Here is a 22,415-nt window from a genome sequence, read left to right as displayed (position 1 = left end):
GCTCCATGAGTTGTATATAGTTATAGTCCATATAGTTGTTTGTGTTTAGATAATAATGTTGACGGTTTTACAGCAATTTAATATTTCTTTCCTGGTCACACCACTAGGCCTGCAAGGCCCACATGTTAGTAAAAAACATCGTTTGTTTTAGCATTAGTAACTTAAGATTTCGATAAGAGATGTTAAACGTAGTATCTGAGATGGTACATAGGTCAAAGTTTGGATTTCTAACATACATCGGGAACTTAACATTTTTGTCATGATAAAATATGCTATTATATGGATATGAATGGCAGGACAACATGTAGGCTGTGGACACCAACAACTATGAATAACTAAGGTTGGCTATATGGCTTTATAAAAACATACAGTAGGTGGATATCCAGTTTGTGTCTCTTGTTATAATAGGTATTCTTTCAGTGAAATGTGAAACTCCATGAGCGAGTGTGAGGCCTGAATGACAGATTGTAAGGCGTTCCTAGCAGAGTAGACCTAACAGGTGAAAGGCATGAAAACTGAGGTGCAGAAGGGTGCTTCGGTGCAGTCTGAATGTTGTGTTTTGCAGATAAGATTATGGTCTGGTGAGTAGTGTGATAAGAAGTCTACTATATTTCTGCAGGGCCAGGTTGTTGATTGATTTGTGTTTTAGTATTTGTATTCTATATTAAGCGTTGTTGTTTTTTTGATCCTACCCATCCTTTTTCCATGTGGTGGGAGGGAGGTGTGACTGGTGAGATTGAGTAAAGTTTGGGTTGTAGTAGTGTGAGCGTGACCAGTAGACAATCACAGTAGTACATTCTTCCAAAAACTATGACATATTAAATGATTTTGCTGTATCAAATTAATAAAGGGAATAGATCTTAAGCATGTTAAGTTGGTGGAATTGTTCTGCTGTGGCTATGTTGGTGATAGAAGCCTCAGTCTTCAATGATGAAGAAAGCTCCCATGGTTCCTAGCATATGGTGGTATTGTAGTGAGTCAGTTTAAAGGAAATCCATTGAGTCATGGAGGTTGATCCAGAGGAGGAAGGAAAGAATAGCCCTTAAGTTTTGGCAGAATATAGCATCAGTGACGCATAGCTGTGAGACAGCGATGTATGCTTGAAGGAGAGGTGTACATTTTGAAACAAAGAAAATCTGTGCAGCTTCAGCAGCATAAAGATTAATTGAAAATGCAAAGGAGGAAATGATTTCACCAAGATAGGTGGTGTATAAAGAGAAAAGAGGCCCTGTGGGATCCCCACTGGGAGATTATTGGGTCCAGATGTCTTTGTGTGCCAAGGGACAGTAAAGCAGCAGTCCGAGAACTGAGGTAATCCGAGTGTGCGATAGGCCAGTGATTCCAAGTGATTGTGGTGAGGATAGAATTAAGGGATAAGGGATGTCCAGTCATATTAAAGGCAGCACATAGGTCTAGAAGTAAGAGGCTTGAAGAGAAACAGTTGTGGTGAACAGAAGTGAAGAAATAAATATGTCAGAGCTGGTTCAGTGGAATGGAGGCTGTGAAAATGTGACTGTGGGGGGTCGAGGAGGTTAGGTATAGTGAGAGGGGATTGGAGACAAGTCTTTCTAGAATTCTGGGAAAAAAGGGAAGAGCTGATACTAAGTGATAGTTAGAGAGGAGTGTTCGGCTTGCTTTTTTTTTGGGTAGAGGCGGGGCCACTGGTGATGTGAAGCATGTGGCATATGTACCTGGAAAAGATCAATGTTTTATGAACCGAAAGGTAATAGGGACTGACAGTGTGCCCCATGGATTTGTAGTTTTATGTAAAGGAATATGTTTAGCTGGTGAGTTTGTAAACTGTGAAAGAGAACCTTGGTGGGTGAGGAGTGTGGCGAGTTTGAAGGAGCTTGGAGGTGAGAGCACCGTATTCAGATCATCTTGTAGCAAAAGTTGATCAGTCGTGCCGCTGACTATCGGGGGCCTCAGCTGGAATTCTGAAAGTTGACTCACTGTTTTTATTCCATTGCAGTACTCACACTAATACGTTTGTCACTGCGTGTGTCTTTTTCCATATAAGCATGTTAATATTGATAACTTAGGAACTCAGTATAGTAGTAACAGACCTGTTCTAATTCAATTGTCAGCTTGCTGACCTGAACAAACGACTACCGGCTGAAGCCTGCATACCGGTCTCCAAGTCAACCAGAAGCCCCCAACGTTATGAGCGCCAGCCAGCTGTGAGGCCCGCATTAGCACACACTATCACGCTGCAGCCATCCTCTTTCCGCAACCTGCGCCTGCCGAAGAGGCTGCGGGTCATCTACTTTTTTGCCCGCACACGGCTTGCACAGAGGATGATCATGGTGAGTCAACTGAGTCAAGTATAAATCTTATGATCATGTAGGGTCTGCATAATGAATAGTCGTGCAAATTGGCACGGTAGTGCTGATTATTTTCATCTGCCTTTAAAGACTGTTAATTTACCCTTAAATCACAGTCTGTTCTTTGATTGAGGAAGTGGGATTTGTGGTCTGAAAGTCAACTGAGTTTTTGCCATGGGGAACTCAAGTGTACGACTGAATTGAGGTGTTACAACAGTCTCTGACTACAAAGTTTTCGGCCTTGAAATGCTTTTAAGTGTCCAGTCTTTATATAATGATTGACAGTGGTGACTGGCTGGCATTTTACTTACTTCCATATTTGAAAGATAAGGGAACCAACAAATTTCGCAATATATTTGCCAACAATAACAAGGGTTTGTTTAACAGGAGACTTTGGTATGGTGTATCTATGTTCCCCAAGCCTAATTAAGGATCTCACTTGTTGTGCAGTTAGACAGATTTCATCTCCAGGGGACCCTGAGGCCTTGGTTTGTCATTGGCTCATATTTGTATTGACTGTTGACTTCTTAAATGCCTGCTGTGATACGTAAGCTAAAGAAAGTGTTTGCACAGTACTCTGTCTTGAGACATGTTTTTCTCTGTCTCCCCCTGATGCACTCTGGCTCGCTGATATTGCATGTTCTATTCCGGGTGCTAACTGTAATTTGTCTCACCTACATAGTTTTGTACATCAGTATTTACAGACCCTTTCCCTTGTGAGTCACTCACTGTTAGTCATAAGCATTCTCAAGACAGCGTTTATTTGCTACACCCTGAAATCATGGTTTATTACTAGTCCGATAGGACACTTTTAGTTCTAGACTAAGGGTCTGGAACTCTCCAGCTGGAGGATATGTAAGCCTGGAATCCTTCACCATTGCAATGTTAAAAGTCAGCAGCTTTCTCCCTAGAAGAAATTCAGAAACACCTATTCATAGTTATGAATCTAGACCGGTCTTCCAGCAGGGATAAGTGTCTAAGATATTCTTTATTTTAGCAACAGGCGATTGAAGTTCTCTTTGATGCAAACTCAGATGTGGGTGTAGCCTTCTGGAGTCCAGAAGCAAATTTGGAATGATTTTCCTTGCTAGAGGCCATAGCCTCAACTTATTTTTTAATGCATTCTTTTGGCTTCCTCCTGACTATGCTGATTATTTTGTTATAATTGTACTCTTTTAGATCTAAATGTAAAATGTTATAATTGTAGTTTAACAGGAAATAATTTGGCCTGTAAGAAATGCTTGGTTTTATGACTGGAATTTTTGTGTATCCCTTAGGTGGGGACTGTCATCTGGATTGGAATTCTTGTGTATACAGATCCAGCCGGTCTCCGCACCTACCTGGCCGCACAAGTTTCTGAACAGAGTCCTTTGGGTGAGACCGGGCTGCCACCTCTTCCTGTGCCTGTCCTTCCCTCTGGCGATGTCCAGAGTGTGCTTTCTGTCTTTCCGACAGGCGCTGCATCACCCCTCGAAAACCATTCCCAGCAGGAGGGTCCAGACTCCCTTAAGGACCGGTTGGAAATAGGCACCAGAGTGTGGGGGGAGATTCCAGGGCTTCAGACAAGCCTAAAGGAAGTTGGCACACCAGAGCACAATGCTCATACAGAGGTGACCTGGGGAGCAGAAGATGAAGAGGTCTGGAGAAAGCTGTCCTTCCGTCATTGGCCTACGCTTTTTAGCTATTATAATATAACACTTGCCAAAAAGTAAGTTGCACATTACTGCAAGTAAGTAGAGAACACAGATAATGTTGTGTATCACTGTCTAATGGGCCTTTTGTATGGATTTCCATAATTATTATAGTTAGAGTTTTATAAAATGCTAGATATTGCACTTCTGCCGTTTTTAAGCACTGTAAATATTATATGTTGTCATTGCCCAATTTATAGTACTCAGTTTACCTACCTACAGAATGATGGAAGGTTAAGTTTACTTTGTAAAGATTCTAACTTATGACGTCTAGAACACTCCATTTTATTTTTAACAGCAAACTTTCAGGTCACTGACCTATCCTGCCAGCTTAGTTTTGGTGGTGTCCACTCAGACTAGCCTTGCCACGTGATGTCTGAGCTTATGCCTCTCACATCATGAATTCCAGGCTCAAGGATTTAACTTGATGGAAATATACCTTACTACATGGACAATCTATTAAACTTTCAAATCAAGATGAGTTTTACAATTACATGGTGTCTTATTAATCAGTTTAGGATATCTTATAGAGACATCTAGCCGCAGATTCCTTAACTTTTGGGTTCTCCACAGGCGTCAGACTGGATCCGGAAAAGAAGTAAATAAAAAATCTTTTATCAACCATACAACCTAATTATAGGGACAACTAAAGAACATGTAAACAGAGAAAGAGTATTTAAGACTCTGTATCACTTCGCCTATCATGGAAGCGCCTTAATGCCAAGTCTGCCTGAGCCCCAAAAAGATGGGCGCTGTCAAAGGACGTATCGACCAAAGTCACCTGGAGAGCCTTAAAAAACCTGAAGTTCTTAACTATTCACAATGCCGTAGCATCTCTGTAGATGCCATGGCCTGGCCTACTGAATCAGTAGTATCCATGCCACATATAATTATTATCTTAGCTGCCTGATGGTCATCTCTAATCAGCTGCTCAATGTCAGAATGGAGGTTATCCAGAAGTGATGGCAACATAGTCTGCAAAGAATCCCGCAAAGCATGGGAAAAACGCCCAATGCACAAGACTTGTTTATGGGCCTTAAAGCAGAACTAGCAGAAGAAAAGATTGGCTTGCCACATGCATATTGACTCCTAGACTCTTTATTCAATGGATTCCTAGGTGAAGAATCCATATCCTGTGAAGCTGTAGCAGTCTGAACTACCAAACTACGAGTGGTAGGATGCCTGAGGAGACAGACTGGGTCTCCAGTAGGCAGGTGAAGACCGTTTTGGAAGATGAAGACCAAGGCCGTGAAGTCTCTGAGGACCGTGAAAGACATGCCGCCAGATACTTCATGCAGCGTTCCTTGAGCGCCTTGGGCATCAGTCTCTTGCAGGAGTCGCAATCCTCTGAGTCGTGGTGTTCTCCCAAACACCACACACAAACAGAATACAGGTCTGTAGCCGAAATGTTCTAAGTACAAGCTCCACAAGGCTTAAAACCTGACGACATGGGAAAGGAAGGCACACTGTTCCTAACCAACAAAAACTTTCAAAATAGGCCAGAAAAAAATGGTCTGAGGAACGATTTTCCGGATCCGTGTTGCAGCACGGAAAAGAAGAAACAGACGACTGTGTGCCAGAGGGGACTTGTATGACTCCACTGACGTCACAACCTGAGTCTACGTCTTCACGGACTCTTAAGGTGCCATCCTCTGGCGTGCAGAGGGACTTCTAAAAAGAATTCCCGTTCCAGTCTGACGCCTAAAGAGAATTCAAAAGTTAAGGAATCTGCGGCTAGATTATGTCTCTACCACATAATACGTTACTGAAGGTAAGACACTTTTTCTTCAATTTTCATATGTATCTTAATACATATTTGGTCACTACATGGAACATAGGTGTATTGTGGAGCTAAATTTCCCTTGTTGGGATCTTTTCATATAATTCACAAGACCAAAATTCAAGTGCTTTGTAAATGTCAATAGTTCCCCCTGCATTTGTGTCCTCATTGTATGAAGCTAGCCCCTCTTTGGGGATGGGGAACGAAGTTTGAAGCTAGGGAAGTTGTAGTATTTGTCATAACTAGTATCGTTGTGTCAGTGTTTCCAATGCTTAACCTGAGACGGTCATTACAGGTGGGGCCCAGCAGCTCTTTTTGTGTGTGTGTGTGTGCAAGGAGGAGGAAGAGAAAGATGGAAAAGCATGATAAAATGATGGAGAAAACAGTAATTGAAAAGAATCTGCAAGAATGTGATAAAGGGGAGGTAGAGTATTTTGATGGAAGAGCTAGACCTGTGGCTAAATCCAGGCTGTACAACCTAGGTATTCATCAACCCTGACATTCGGCAGCGGCGCCAGTAGATGTCTCAGAAAAATGTGTGCCCCCATACTTATTCTTTAACAAATTAAGAGTGTTAATTTACTAAATGTACTTCTAGCAAGCACAAATAAACATAATTACTCTTGTATTTCTGAAAACTAGTCATCTGAGTGACCCCAAAGTATTGTGGCTTGCATCATTCACTTCTAGACAAGCGAGAGGGGCCTCACAAACCAAGGCGACATAGCACCATATAAGAAGTTCAATGCTTGCGGGGCATTTTGGGTAAGGAAGAATGGTGTCGTTGATGCAATAAAATCCATTCCCTCTTGAGGAAAAAAATACTTTTTATGTTCAAACAGTGACTCCGCAATCTTTGCTCATACCACTAAGAACTACATCCATAAATCCGTACCAAGACAATGTCAGGATAGCACAGTTTTCATTTCTCATAAATTCCTACGCAAGAGTTCAAAGAATACTTATATACATCATTTTACGGTAAAAGTTCCTTCTTCCTCATTGAGTTCTAAAAAGAATAAAATTACAATCTGGAAAGACCCCACACTATTGATTTTTCACAGTGCAGGTATTGACCCCCTCCCCACAATATGGCACAGAAGATTGTAGAGTGACTGTTTGAAGATAAAAAGTTAGTTTCCGTATTTGTTCCCTCAAGGGGAGAATTGCTGTTATTGCATCACACACAACATTTTTCCTTACCCAAAATGCCTTGCAAACATTCAACTTCAACAAAAAAAGCTTATTTTCGCCCCGTTTCCCCATGGATACTTCTAGCTGCAGAGGTCTCACCTTTAGAATATACCAGGTGCCAGATTGAATCTGGAAGATTTAATAAGCATTGCTCCATCTCGCCAGTAGGTGGTGGCGCTGTGTAGCTCCACGCTAACTTTGTTCTACCCCAAAAGATTGAGCCACATATAAGTGCCAACCATGCAAGTCAGCTCCTTTTCTTCTGTCCTTAAGCATGCAAAGCTGGGGCTTTTGCACACTTTTTCCTTGTCAGTTAATGAGTTTTTTTCTCAAAATGTAGCTTTTTTCCAGTGTGCAAGGGAACTATGTCCCCCCCTAAAACTATGAGGTTTAACCTTTGTAGGAGCTGTAGCAAACAAATGTCTGTGACACAACTCCCAGAGATATGCCTCTGGTATTTGGATTCTAGTATGACAACTCTCAAGACCTGTAACAACAAAAAGTGGAGTTGGGGTCCCAGGGAATCAAGTTTATAGACCAGCAAGGAGAGATTTCCCCTTTTAAACAGAATGAGCAACAGACTATCTCCTCAGGTCTGAATCAGCGCACCATAGGCCTGTACTGGACCGGAATATGCGGTCTATATCCAAATTCTCTCATTGACTACAAATGTATTTACAGAATGTGACAAAACATGAAAATAAGGGGGAATTTATCCCTTAAAGACTAGAACCCTCACTCACCCGTAGGTGACATGCTTCATCATATGGGTTCCTCCTTACCAGTATGAAAACCTAGTCCTACTGGGAGCTACGACTTCTTCACTGTGATGAAGGAGCTCAGAGATGTTTTCTTTGGTTAGTTACTAAATGGGGAGGATATTAAACACCATATGTGAGACTCCAGGAGTAGCAAGGGTGCAGCGCAGGAGAAAAAATAATATGATAAACGAAATATGAAAAGTGAAGTGTTTAAAACTGTATAGATTTCAAACTACTATTGGTACAAGGTTGCCATGTTTCAGCCATATATGGTCTTATATAATATCTATGCCAGGGGAACTCAAGGGGGCAAAGCCTCAGAAGTGTTAGGTGCATTGGATAATGATTTAGAGACCCTCCCTTCACATTATACTATCCTAGTGGGGGGAGACCTGAACACAACATTTGAACCACTAGGAGTCGAGGATAACGAACTGGCCTTAGAGGAAGATACCAAATGGGGAGTTCCCCAATTGGATCTACCGATGGTAAAGAAATGGACAGAAGTGGCAATACAGGTGAAGAGCTTGTGCTTGGCCAGGGGGTTGAGGGCAGTAAATGGCCGCACCCCCTCAGACCTACAGGGCACGCATACCTTTGATAATTTAAGGTCAAGCAGTCGGATAGACTACATCCTCATAGATGTTAGAGACTGGTACAAAGTAGAAGACATGAAAGTGACACCGAGATTGGAGAGTGATCACAATCCGTTGTGCTTGCTCTTTAATCAGGATCAAGGTAAAAGCTCATCTAACAAGGAAAGGGGTGTTATGACACTAGAAGTTATCCCAACTAATAATCTCCGTCACATTAAATGGGCAACTTTGGTAGATAAACCCGGGGATATGCAGGACTTATTGGAGGTAGTTAGCAAAGAGGTTAGCAGACTACAGATCCACTGTAATGAATCAAATTTTAATCAACTTATTGAAGAGTCACAGCCAATGTTTTTTACTAACCTACAGAGGTTTTTCCTAAAAAAAACAAAGCAGGGGAAGGGTGCTGGCCCCCCGAGAAAAAGAGGGTGGTATGACCACTCTTGCAGATTGGCGCGACAGAACCTCAGTTCAGCATTGAGGACTAAAGTAGGAGTATTAAAGGCCAGGGATGATTACAGGAAAGCCCAAACCAGGGCAAAAAGACTGTGGGATGAGAATTTATAGTTAGACCTTAAGAAGGCATGTGTAGCCAAACATCAGAAAGAGTTTTGGGCCATCTTAAAGTGGGGTAGTGGGGGAATAGCAGACTGCCCGAAAAACCATGTAGCAAAGGAAGCATCAGTGGACTTTTTTAAACCACAATATGCTGACAATCTGCCCCCACCAACCGAATTGCCGCCAGAAAGGGTATTCTATAGTCATGAAATATTCTCACTGAAAGATGTAAACGAGGCAATGGATGGGGTAACTAGAGGTAGGGCACCAGGAATTGATGGAATACCAGCGAATGTATTTTTATCTGACAGGGCCAATTGGTGTAAATATTTTGTATGGCTTGCGAATTCCATCGCACAAGGAGCAATGATTCCAGCAACATGGAAGGGGGCAGAGATTATACTGGTCTTCAAAAAAGGGGATAAGGCTTTACCAAGCAACTACAGGCCCATTAGCCTTATCGACTCGGCACAAAAACTGATGGGCAGGATGATTCAAAATAAAATTCAAGCCTGGATAGACGATAAGGATATCCTGTCCCCGTACCAAGCTGGTTTCCGCCCATTAACTAGCTCTGTTGACCAGGTATTCCATTTTTTAACTTTGTTTTGGAAAAATGTAACCTTGAAAAATGGGCCATTATATGCTGTTTTCGTTGACTTGAAGTCAGCGTTTGATCTAGTACCCCGACAAAAACTATGGATTGTTTTGCGCGATCTTGGAATAAGCCCCGAACTGCTGACTTTGCTTGTGCGTATGCACGAAAACAACTACCCCAGGATTAGGTGGGGAGCACAGGGAGACGTTACTGAACCTTTCCCCGTGGAACGTGGGGTTAGGCAGGGTTGCGTCCTGGCCCCCACCCTATTCTCCCTTTATATCAACGGCATAGTAGATTTTCTAAAGCAATTTCCGACAGATGCCCCGATTCTAGATGGGGAGCGGGTCCCAGTATTAATGTTTGCTGATGACACTTTACTGGTCTCGCGGACCCCTAGTGGCTTACAAAAGACAATCAACGCTTTTGGAGATTTCTGTTGGATTCGGGGCTTGGAACTAAATACGACAAAGACTAAGTTCATGAACCTGAGTCCTGCTAAGCAATTTAAGGGAAAAATGCATTTTAATGGGTCTATTTTGGAGGAAGTGAATGCTTTCACCTATCTAGGTATCTCTTTACAGGCCAACATGAACTGGAAATCCCATATGGACTCTGTGGTGCTAAAGTTCAATCAACTGGCCGGGGCTATAGCACAAAAACATAAATCTTCATTTACAAAACCAATTCAGCCAATAATGGAGATTTACAATATGAAAGTGCTGGGCGCTTGCCTGTACGGATCAGAGCTATGGGGCTTCACCAACCTGAGTACTTTGGTTACTGCAGAAAACAAATTTCTCCGCCGAATGGTTGGTGTCCCACAGAGCACTCCCTCGATCCCGCTTCAATACGATCTTGGGAGGAAAAAGATCGAGGACATGGCTAGATTGCGTCCTCTTTTATATTGGAGGCGCATAAAGACCACTCCAGAATTGGGCCATTATGCATCAGCTCTCATGGACATCATTAGCTCTGATCGGTTTCATAAAATACCCTGGCTTAATGAAATTAAGAACTTGCTCCAAAAACTGCACCTAGATCACCTGTGGACTGCAGTAGACCCCCAGGTCTTCCCATCTAAGGAATCATTGAAAAAAATGTATTGGGACATGATATACAATGCTGTTTTGACTTCCAATCAACCTTCCATGTTGGCATCCCAGTTCTTGGATTATAAAATAACCCCTAAATGCGAACAGTACTGGGACTTGATTACCAAACCCCTAGATAGAAAGCTGTATTTCCAGTTTCGAATTGGTTCCCTACCCCTTAATGCTTTTACTGTCAAATGGTCCCCAGGCAATGTAAACACATGTTGTCATTGTAAAGAACACGTTGAGGACATCCCACATTTCCTGTTTGCCTGCCCATTATATGCTGCCCCGAGAAGTAGATGGCTAAAACCGGTTTGTAGGAATCTGGGGATAAGGAAATATCTTGAGGCACTAAGAATATTAAGATCAAATTGTGCCCCCAATCTTGCTATCGCCTTAGCCAAATACCTGGGTTGGGCCTGGATAATACGCATGCGCACTTTAAACTGTAACTAATTATGTAAAATGGAACGTGTAATTTTAAGGACTACCTCATTAGTTAAGGATTCTGCACTGTGACTCGAATTTTATAACGTATGAATTTTATAAATTGAAGTATTCGCCAGCACATTGTAATTTGATGGTATTTAATATGTAATTTATGCTGATCTTAAAATTCTAGAGTAGTATTTATTTTGCTTAGCTTAGGGAAACATGCTTTTATGACAATACTGTCGAATAAAGTATTTAAACTTGAACTTGACTACAAATGTATTTACAGAATGTGACAAAACATGAAAATAAGGGGGAATTTATCCCTTAAAGACTAGAACCCTCACTCACCCGTAGGTGACATGCTTCATCATATGGGTTCCTCCTTACCAGTATGAAAACCTAGTCCTACTGGGAGCTACGACTTCTTCACTGTGATGAAGGAGCTCAGAGATGTTTTCTTTGGTTAGTTACTAAATGGGGAGGATATTAAACACCATATGTGAGAATCCAGGAGTAGCAAGGGTGCAGCGCAGGAGAAAAAATAATATGATAAACGAAATATGAAAAGTGAAGTGTTTAAAACTGTCTAGGTTGATGCACAACCACGATTTCTATTCATGTGCTTTCCCTGACAGGATTAAAAAGCAATGTAAATAAGTAGTATAGATTTCAAACTACTATTGGTACAAGGTTGCCATGTTTCAGCCATATGATCAGTATCCTGTATCGGTGGCTTTCTTCAGGACCTACAAGGGTGGACAATTGTGTTTGCTGCTGCTAATATAGTGTAGTAATAAAAAGGTTATACAAAACCAGTATTCCTGCAACGAATTGTCAGGTAATATGAGGGATATCTGAAAAGTAAATGAGAGGGAAAAGAACAAAACAATCAAAACCATTATAGGTGCTTGTGCTACTGACATAATCTTCTGTCATCACATTGTCAATAGCCATAAGGATCTACAATAAATGATACTTGACTTACCCTCAATCGTAGCATATGTTAGCCTCTCCTCAACCTGGCAGGCAGCTCAGGGAAGGAGGCTCCGCTCTGTGGGGAATTTTTTTTTTGTGAAACTAAAGGTGTCTCCTAATCAAACCAGTTTCATTGGGGTGACTTGTATACTCCAGTATACTCAAAAGTACCTGATTACCACATAATAGAAAACATGTATGTATCATAGGGATGGTTTAAAAATAATGATAGACAATGCTGTATTTTTAGTCTAGCTTACTACTGAAAGAGAAAGCTTGCAATTACTACGTAGTTTGCTTAATGCAACATACATGTGTAGATTCTGCAACTAGTACTGTTCTACTGTAAACAAACTCCAAACCCTATTGCTGTAGGGCTCCATTCTGTAAATAGTATTATACATTTCAAGGTGTTATTATTTTAGAAGTGCCTCACAGTACCCTACTGTGTTTAAGTCACTAAGGGCTAGATGTAGGTAGGCTTTACCGGTCGGTAACGTCCGAATTTGGCCGTTACCTACCGGTAATAGCCTTTTCCTATGTAGGAGGCTGTTTTACCGATTCGGTAAATAACGAATCAGTATTTACCAATTCGGTAAATAACGAATCGGTATTTACCGAATCATCATTTACCGATTCAGTATTTACCGAATCGGTAAATGAGATGTAGGAAACACTGTAAACAGTGCTTCTGGGCTTTAAGGATTTGTTATTTACCACCAACTAGTAGTTGGTGGTAAATAATGAATTCCTATGTAAATGCAAATATGTGCATTTACACCTGTGCCATATGACAGACATACATGCCCTTAGGGCATGTATGTGTGCCGCATGTGCACACATGCACTAATCAGGGGTGCAGCAGGGTGTCAAACTGAAACCCTGCCACCCTTGACTTTTTCCCAATTTTACTGAATCGCTAATTACCGATTCGGTAATTGACATTCATTCCTATGGGCCTCCAGGCCCATAGGAATGAATGGCAATTCCCAAATCGGTAAATACTGATTCGGTAATTACGAATCTTAACGATTCTGTAATTTTTACTGAATATTTACCTACATAGGATTTACCGATTCTAAAATACTGAATCTGTAAAATTCGGTATTTTAGAATCGGTAAAACCTATTTACCTACATCTAGCCCTAGATCTCATGCTTAAATGGGGACACCCATGGTAAAGTAGGGCTCTGACTTATTCAAATCAAACTAGAAGTTGATGTAACTTAACTCACAGAGATGGTGGAAGAAAAAGTCACCCACCTTCCTAAGTAGCAGTACAGTCTATCCAATTATATTTAAATTAAGAGCCTTCACCAGTCCAAGTAAGCTAAACAGAGCAGAAGATAGTCAAGGAGTAAGTAACAAAATGGCCAAACTCCTTACCTGTCCGTCGGTACCTCATGGCAAACAGTGCTGCCTCGGGAGGTACCGACCTGACTGGGGCGCCAGAATTTATAGTGTCTCTTCTTACAAACTACCCGCGTTTTCGTCAGGCCCTGTGTTGGCTAACTCATTGCCAGCTGAATTTGTTAATCAGTGCGCATGCGCGATCTACAAACACTATGTTGTGCGCATGCGCTAGATGAAGAAAGTCTAAACGAGTTCCATTACCGGCATCAGCACAGTACTTCGGGAAATATAGCATGTTGCTCAACTCTCAAGATCTGCCAGGGGGGTGCTCTTATCAGGCCTCTAGAAATCTACTCGCCCCCACACTCAAAGGGGAGTCAGATTTTATCAGGGCAAGCTATTTTAGAGCCTACTAACCTATGAGCTGATGAAGAACAGGTGTTCTGTTCTCCCAAAATTAATGAGCAATAAAATGCCTTTAAATCTTTTTTTTATCTAGTCACATTTGCTTTGCGTTTAGAGAAAGAGGTCGAATACCATCTTATGTCTTACAATTTGCAGTCAGAGAAAGAAAAGTAAACACAACCTCCAGCATAAAATAAGCAGGAGTTGGAGTATTTTGTAAAGTGTACTGACTGACAATCGTGAAAAGAAAGACTGTAGGATTTCCGTTTTTTTTTTTAACTCACAACATGTAAATAGCTTGTAAATGAACTTTTCAAACACTTCAAAATATACTTTGATAGTTATTGAAACACTCTTTTTGTAATTCTTTATTACATATTTTTTGTTTGAGGGGACGAAAACATATCAGAACCCTACCTGATAATGTGCAAATGATAAACATTTTTGCTGAAACCCAATTTCCACAGGTTATTTTATATGCTATATAGTTTGGGGAAAAAACAGGCTTTTTGCAGGAGTCCCCCCACTTTTTGCCCCATTTGGACTACCAGATGCTGATTTTCTACTCTGAAAGTGCACTGAAATCTGCCTACCTGGCCCCAGTACCATTGTTCTTTCTCTAACTATGATGCAAGTCAATTGCCAATCCCAATTGGAAAGGACTTTAACCCCCTTATAAGTTCCTGGTAAGTGGTACCAGTGTGTTGTGAAGACCAGAGCCCAGGTCTTGACGTACCTGATGTGGACGAGGAATACTCTCTGCCTCATTCCATTGCCCCTCTTCTCTGTTGACTGCCCCTGAGTTAAGGTCTACGAGATGTAGAACAAACTACGTTCTCTGAGATCACCACACCATTCGGAGTATGCAGCCCCTTTAAGGAAGCGAACAACAGGGATTTTTTTTGTGTATTCCGGTGACTGCATCAGAGGAGTCCAACACCCAAATAAAACTGAGGAAGGCCCATTGGTGATGTGTTCAGGAAGCGAAGAAGACGATAACCGAGTCGAGAGAGGAACGAGCTGGTCCCCTTAGACAGATAGATCTGGAAAAAACTGCCTTCTCCACTCGTCTTCTCTAGATGGCTCATACAAATTTACCATACTTTCCTTTGGTCTCCATGCAGCCCCTGCCACTTTTCAGAGATTATTGAACAGGGTGCTCCAAAACCACCAGGCATATTAGTCTGCTTACCTTGACAGCATTGTGATATTCATCCCTTACAGGGAACAACACCTTGCACACTGCCAACAAATCTTTCAAGCCCTAGAAAAAGCTGGATTACACGTAAATGCAAAAGAAATTCCTAAATTAATTTCAACAAAGTCAAGAATCTCTGGTATCTCTTTGGAAACAGCTTAAAAGAGCCGATACTCCGATACCCACTCCCAAGAAGGAGGTAAGAGCTTTCTTTTTTTTTTGTTAAATCTTTTTATTGAAGTGAAAAAAACCAGAACAGTGGTCAACCGAGATGCACTTAAGACTTAAATGGCGCACAGTGGTTCGCACAGGGAATACAACATTACATCAGTTTCATAGCATTTACATCGCAGTGGTTAGTGTTTTCTTAAAGTGATTAGGATTCTACAAACGGTTTGTACACCCATTAGTCCCAGATTGCGGGCCCCTTACTGATCTCTTAAAATAAGGAGTAAAAGTCAAAGTCCTTTTAAATCCGCCAAAAGAGGTGAAAATAGCACTTCATCAGCTTACAGTAGCTATTACCACTAGCCCGATCCTAATTTCCCCCAATTTCAAGAAACTATTCATACTTCAGACTGACGCCTCGGAAACCAGTTTAGGGGCCATCTTATCCCAACTTTAACAAGAAGGCACTGAGCTGCCCATTTTGTTTATTAGTCGCAAAGTGCTTCCCTGTGAAAAGAAGTATACAGTGGTTGAAAAAGAGTGTCACGCTACTATCTTGAAGGACACCTTTTACGCTATATACTGATCACGCTTCTCTGTTATGGATGAGCCATATCAAAGTTAATAACCCTCGTAGCCTTTGGTTGTCCTGTCTCTCCTGCTCTTTATTTTTTAGGTCAAACACCAAAAGGGTTCTTAGAATAGAACCGCGAATTTCCTTCCTCGTGTACCCCATTTCCCCGAGCAGGAAAAGTCTATGAGAGGAATTTGTCTGGAAGACCGGAGCCCAGGCCTTCACATACCTGAAGTGGCCGAGAACTACTCTCTGCTTCATTACATCACCCCTCTTGTCTGTTCACAGCTCCTCAGAGAGGGACTACGAGATGTAGAACAAGCCTCGTTCTTCGAGATCGCCACACCCTTCGGAGGATGCGGCCCCTTTAAGGAAGCGAACTACAGGAACTCCCTGTATTTCGGTGACAACATCAGAGGAGTCCAATATCCAATAAAAATCTAGGAGGGCCCGTTGGGGGTGTGTCCAGGAAGAGAATAAGACGAGACCCACGTCGAGAGCAGCAGCAACCTGGCCAACTTCAGGCCGATATCACTCCTCCCCGGCATTAGCAAACTGGCGGAAAAATACATCAATTCCCAGCTGTCACATTACCTCGAGTCCAACGAGCTGTTAAAAACCTCCCAAACTGGTTTCCGCCCGGGCCAGGGGACAGAAACAGCGATGGTAGCGGTTGTCGAAGAAGCTAGGAAAATCATCGATGCAGGAGGATCAGTGGCAGTGATCCTCCTGGACCTTAGCGCAGCATTCAACACCGTTAACCATAGCATCCTGGCCCAGCGCCTGGAAAACCTGGGCATCACTGGGACGGCCCTCGACTGGCTAAAATCCTTCCTCCACAATCGCTCCTTTCAGGTGGCGGAGGGAGACTGCATCTCCAGGGAAACCCCGATACGTTGCGGAGTGCCCCAGGGCTCTTCTTTGAGCCCTACACTCTTCAACGTATATATGGCACCACTTGATCAAATTGTCGCCCCCTATGGCATCAAACTGCTGACCTATGCGGACGACACCCAGCTGGTCGTTTCCCTCAGCCAGGCAGAACCCCCCACCATTAATCTGTACTCCTGCCTGGAGGACATAGTCAGCTGGATGAACGAGTCCCACTTAAAGCTCAATGGGGACAAAACCGAGCTAATGGTCCTGGGCAATCAGTCCCACTTCCGTCCGGAGTCTCTATGGCCTCCCAGCATGGGCCCACCTCCAATCCCCAAGACTGATATTAAAAGCCTGGGGATTTGGCTGGACGACAAACTAACCCTTAGCACGCAGGCCAGGAAAACCGCGGGCATTTGTTTCGGCCTACTACGTTTCATCCGTAAGATCCTCCCACTGCTCCCATTTCAGTCAAGGAAACTTCTAGTACAGGGTCTAATACTGTCTAGACTTGACTATGGCAACGCCTTATACCTCGGTTCACCTAAAAAAGTCATCTCTAGGCTGCAGGTGGTGCAAAATGCGGCCGCCCGGATCCTTACAGGTACTAAAAAACGCTGCTCTGCTAAACCTGCACTTAAAGAACTTCACTGGCTCCCAGTGGAGCAAAGGGTACAATTCAAGGCCATGTGCCTAACTCACAAAATCCTGTATGGAAAAGCCCCTCCGGTCCTGAAAGATCTCGTGACACCATACACGACAAACAGAACATTACGCTCTACTAACGCCCACTTAACTCAAATACCCAGGATCAAGAGAACATGCTTCGGAGGTCGACAGTTCTCATTTCAAGCGTCCAAAATGTGGAACTCTCTCCCACCGGACCTTCGGGCCCAACCTAATCTCCTTTCATTCCGCAAATCCTTGAAGACATGGCTGTTCCCCTGACCTTTTCTCCACCCCGCCTGACCCTCCCTCTGGATTCAGTTAGCGCTGGGACGCTCTCGGGCAGCCATGCGCTCTATAAATCCCCTTCAAATCAAATCAAATCAAGCTGGCCGCCATCGGGAGAACGCTGGAAGGAGGACATTTCAATTTGGCCAGAGGAAAAAGAATAGACGTCAGATACTGCGAGCCTTGAGCGATCCAGGAAAGGAGCGGGAGGCCAACGACAGAGCAAAGAGTCCCGCTACTCTCATGGAGGAGCATGGCTTTTGCATGTACTTGCCCGTATATGGCCCTAGCCGGCAGTAGGGAGGATGGGGTAGACGAGCTCTCACTATACCGGCAGTATTAAAGATAACACCATAAAACGTGTTCCCAGAGGCGTTATAACTGGGAACCGGTTCAAATATACTGGTGAAGGTTTTTTTGTAGGTGACGATTCTCCCGCACCCCCAATTCCCCAAATAAAGTCAATTGTGAGAAACAATTACCTGCCGTTTTGTTGTTTTCTTGAAGGACAATTGGCATTGGTGCTCCAGAGCAGAAAAATACCCCTTGGACTGTATAAGAAGAAGAGAAGAGAAATTAAACGTCTTAATGCCATTGACCCAAGATACTATACATCAGAACAAGCATTTTGCTTTTGTTTCCTTCAAACTTTTGAACCCTCTTACACAGTGGTACTCAAAGATTGGGAGTTAAAGGGGTCACCAGGGCCTAAAGCACTGATTGTGCCACCCTGAGTGACCCAAGTAAACAGATAAGAGCCATTGCAGACTGCCAGAGCAGTGCAAACTGCACCAACCAGACCGTGCCTTCACCATGAGTGGTAAGGTCACAGCACTATTTTTAATATATGTCAGACACCCCTAAGGTAGGACTGCTGAGCCCAGGAGACAAGAGTGCATTATATTAACACCTTCTCTGCGGCTGCTATTCCGCCGCAGCGCTAAGGGGGCGGGGCTGCTGCTCGGCGCGCTCATTCTGGTGGTGGAACCGCTCCGTCACCAGCCTCGGTTGAGCTGTGCTCATGACGGAGCGGTTCCGTCATGGCCCCGCCCGCTTATTGGAACGCAGGCGCGGCGAGCGGGCCATGACGGAACCGCTCCGTCATCAGCACAGCGCTACCGCGGCTGATGAAGGAGCGGTTCCGTCATCCGCATCAAAAAGGTTAAAGGTGTGGCCATATAAGTGCAAGCTTATATGTCCCAATGGTAGCCTCTTTTCTTTAAGGACTACTATAAATGTTCAGGGGGCCATAAGATAATATGGGCTGGCACCTGCACACCCGGAGATTGCCAGCTCCATTATGGTCCCACTGAACTGGGTCATGTTTGGTATCAAACAGCTTGGCTCGTCACCCCTGACATGATTCCCTTGTCTTTTTTGATGCAACATGCATCCAGGCAGCTCCCTTATAGGTTGACCACCTGGTTGCCCCAGCGTTTCCTGTGCCCTAGCTAACAGCCTGCAGTTCCAGCTGCCAAGACACAAATCTGAACTCCTGCCTTGAGGTGTGAGCACTCCCAGTATTCAGAAGCAAGGGCCTGGCTGGGACGTTGTTGACACCTCCCTCTGTGACAGAATGGCTAGTGAAGTGGCACATCGAGGCGGTGAGTTGAAAGTTACACCACCTCTCCTATGCATCCAGGCTGTCTTACAAAGGAGGAACCAGCTATCCCCGTGCCCACAGGCACATTTGCACCTGGACCGGCAGGAAAATGAGGGTGTCAGGAGGTGTACACTTCCAGAAGGCTAGCCACACACCTAGGGAAGCCTACCTGGTCTGTACAGCCAAGGAAAGTTTCTGCCATTTCTAAAAGTTGAAAAATAAAGGTTAATAGGTTGTAAATGTTCCCCCCTCCCAAACGATGGTCATCTCAGGGGTGGAATAGCCTCAGCAGCTAGTAGTCCTTTGGCTACTTGTAACCAAACCCATAACACCCTAAATCTAGGATTTATGTGGCACCCCTGGCACCAGAACCTCCGTTCTGATTCGACTTGCAACATTTGACGAAGAAGAGACCTGAGCCTGTGACTTCAGGACCGGCACAACTGTGGAAAAGTTAGTACTGACCTCTAGCCAGTTTCAGGTGGCTACCATTCCCATCCCAACCACCCCCAACCACCGCCGCCATTAGAGTACCTGCAAGCAGAGCTGGCCGCTGCCAAGGTTTGTTGCTACCAATTCCTTTGTTCCATGCAGTGCCTCGAAGGGAATCCCACAGCACTTTCACCTCGGTGGCCCCTTTGTCGGCTTTTTTGCATCAGTTCCCTCGCCAGCACTGTCTAAGCGGTAAAAACAGCTCTGCCGTGACTCCAGAACCAGGTAAAATGCAGCTGACTGTTGTAGACTAGGTCCTGGGACCCGCATCACCTTAAACCCAAGTGGACTTGACGCAACATGACAAGCAAATCACTAGTACTCTCAGTCTGTTTCTCAGTACCCCACTTATTAGGCAATTCCGCAACTGATCCCGATACTCCTTAAGTTTCTGGGGCCCTCTGCGACATCGCAATAGATTGAGGCTTTTAAAACAGTCTGGTTGCAAATCTTTGGCCCTATCCCAGCTCCCTATTGCATACCCTTGGGCCTAAAGTATCCACAGAGGTCTCCAGCCCGGTTACCGCTGGTGAATCTGTGCTCCATGCAGTCCGTGCATCCTGAACCGTCCCGGATTCTGCTCCCATGTCTGAGTCAGCTTTCAACCAGGTACCACAATCCATGCCTGTTCCTTTGACGTTGATACCAACCCCAACATCACTGGCGCAAAAGGAATACCTTGTTCCAATAATCCTACCTGACTCTGAACCAAATTAGACTCCGCCCCAACAGAGGTTATGTCCTGAAGCTCTTCCGACACACCCAGTCCCGCACTGAATCCTAGACCCCTCTGTGAATGGTGTTGGTGAAACTTGCACGCAATAGCTACCACACTGCTGGAGGAAAGAAATTAAGATGGTGGCCACACCTACCCAGTTCCCCAATGGATATTTAATGTATGTGAGAGCATGTTATTAGCACTGAGTTTCGCGGTGTGTTGGGCAGTCTCAGCCATTTGGTGACTATGGGGCCCGTACCCATCTTTTGTATGATCTTAAAGAGGTAGTCTGATTCGATGGAGTCAAATGCTTTAGCTGCATCTAATAGAGCTGCAGCTGCCCGTATCCTTGGGCTTAGGAGGTGTGTAAGTGCAAACATAGTGCAAAGGTAACATAGTGTGGATCTTCCAGAAATTAACTCTGATTGTTCTGAAAGTACTATAGAGGTAATCAGATGAAGGAGTTGCTGTGCCAGTAATTTTGTCAAAATGTTATTATTGCGATTGCATCCCCGGAATGTCTGCGCTGTGGGACAGTGCCTGGATCCCTGATACACACTGTGTGGTCGTGTGGTCGGCTGTCTGGTTTTTGGAGAGGTGTGTGGAATTGTCTGTCCGAGGTCCTAGGCTGGGACCTTCCCCGCACCCATCGGCTGGGATTATTGCACGTCATGGAGGGCATTGGTGGGAACATCTATAAGCGCCATCTGCTGCTTTTGGGGCTTGTTGTTGCCAAACTGGACCTGGCCCGGGCGTGGAAGGCTGTGAGGGCCCCCCCCTGTCTGCGTGGAAAGCTGGGCTGGACTACTTTATGGGCCTGGAAAGGCCGATCTTTGAGGCGAGGGGCTGCCCACGCAAACACTACAAAATTTGGAAGCGTGGGCCGATTACCGGGGTCTGTCGCTGGATCCCCCAGCGGAGCGAGAAGAAGACATTTGATTGTACGGACATTGTTGGCCCGAGTCTGCGACACTCCTGTCGCGCTACACCTACACCTTTTCTCTGTTGCTATGTGTACACGTGTGGGAGGGGGGTGGGGGGGGTTTCTGGGTGTTGGGGGGGCTGGGGTTGGGGGGTAGGGTGGGTTGGGGGTTTCTTCATACTGAGCCTATTCTTGATGCCTACTTGGACATTTGCTACTCATGTAATTTACTGTACCGGTATTGTTGTGGTGATCTCCGGCCTTGGGGGTGCCACGATTTTATTGCTCACTTGCTCAATAAAATTGGTTGTGAAAAAAAAATGTTATTATTGCAGTTGATTAATGAAAGGGATCTATGTGAACCACAACTGGTAGGGTTTTTCTTGGGTATCTAATGTAATCAACAAGGCCTCACTCATTGTGCCTGAAAGCATACCATTTTAAAATGCTTCCTGATATACTCTGAATAGTTGGGGCACCAAAAGCTCTACATATTCCATATAAAATTGTACTGTCTTACTGAAACTGCCAGGAGCTTTACATTTTGACATGCTCCGTATCTGGTCTTTCATCTCCGTGACAGTGATAGGGTGTGTTAAGTATTCTCAATGTGCGTTTGTAAGCCAGGCTAAAGCTACATCCTGTAAATACACACTAACCTGTCCCACATTTGAGCCACAGGCAGACTTATAAAGGCTTGAGTAGAGTTCTGCAAACATTTCCATGTCATGGCCCCGGGACTTGTATTTTCCCATCCCAAAAGTTTTCTAGCCTGGTTCTTACTCCATCTTTCTCCTCTTATTCGCTCCACCACTCTGGGCATAGTCATCAAAGACTGGCCAATAGACCATTGAAGCACCCGCTATTCGTGGTCATACATATTCCTTATTGATGACAGAGAATGAAGACGTGCAGAGGGTGATGGAACTCAAAGTAACCCTGGGCACGAGGAATGACACCTGCTGCAATTCAAGTGCAAAAACACAGCATGATTTTTTTTTATTATCAACGGAGACACAGGGCATCTTAGTCGAAGCAGACCTGCTCAGTGCTGAAGAGGAGGAATTTGGTGAGTGTCCCGCTGTACCTGTTCATCACCCCTGCCCACACATCATTGAATCATATTCCTCTGAGCTCAAAGAG

General features: G+C 44.1%; 1 protein-coding gene across 2 annotated transcripts in view; it reads left to right on the top strand.

The window, feature by feature from the left end:
• The window catches only part of SCAP (SREBF chaperone), an 833,069-nt gene that overhangs the window by 593,055 nt on the left and 217,599 nt on the right, over positions 1-22,415 (top strand). For both annotated transcript variants that reach the window (XM_086941009.1, XM_086941010.1), the window contains 2 exons: positions 2,088-2,306; positions 3,602-4,032. In XM_086941009.1, coding sequence (XP_086797135.1) covers positions 2,088-2,306; positions 3,602-4,032 — 650 coding nt within the window. The remainder of the gene's footprint in view (positions 1-2,087; positions 2,307-3,601; positions 4,033-22,415) is intronic.

This window comes from Lissotriton vulgaris, chromosome 10, assembly GCF_964263255.1.
Source record: "Lissotriton vulgaris chromosome 10, aLisVul1.2, whole genome shotgun sequence".
Taxonomy (NCBI): domain Eukaryota; kingdom Metazoa; phylum Chordata; class Amphibia; order Caudata; family Salamandridae; genus Lissotriton; species Lissotriton vulgaris.
Note: the sequence above shows the minus strand (reverse complement) of the source record. Positions and strands in the feature narration are given on the sequence as shown.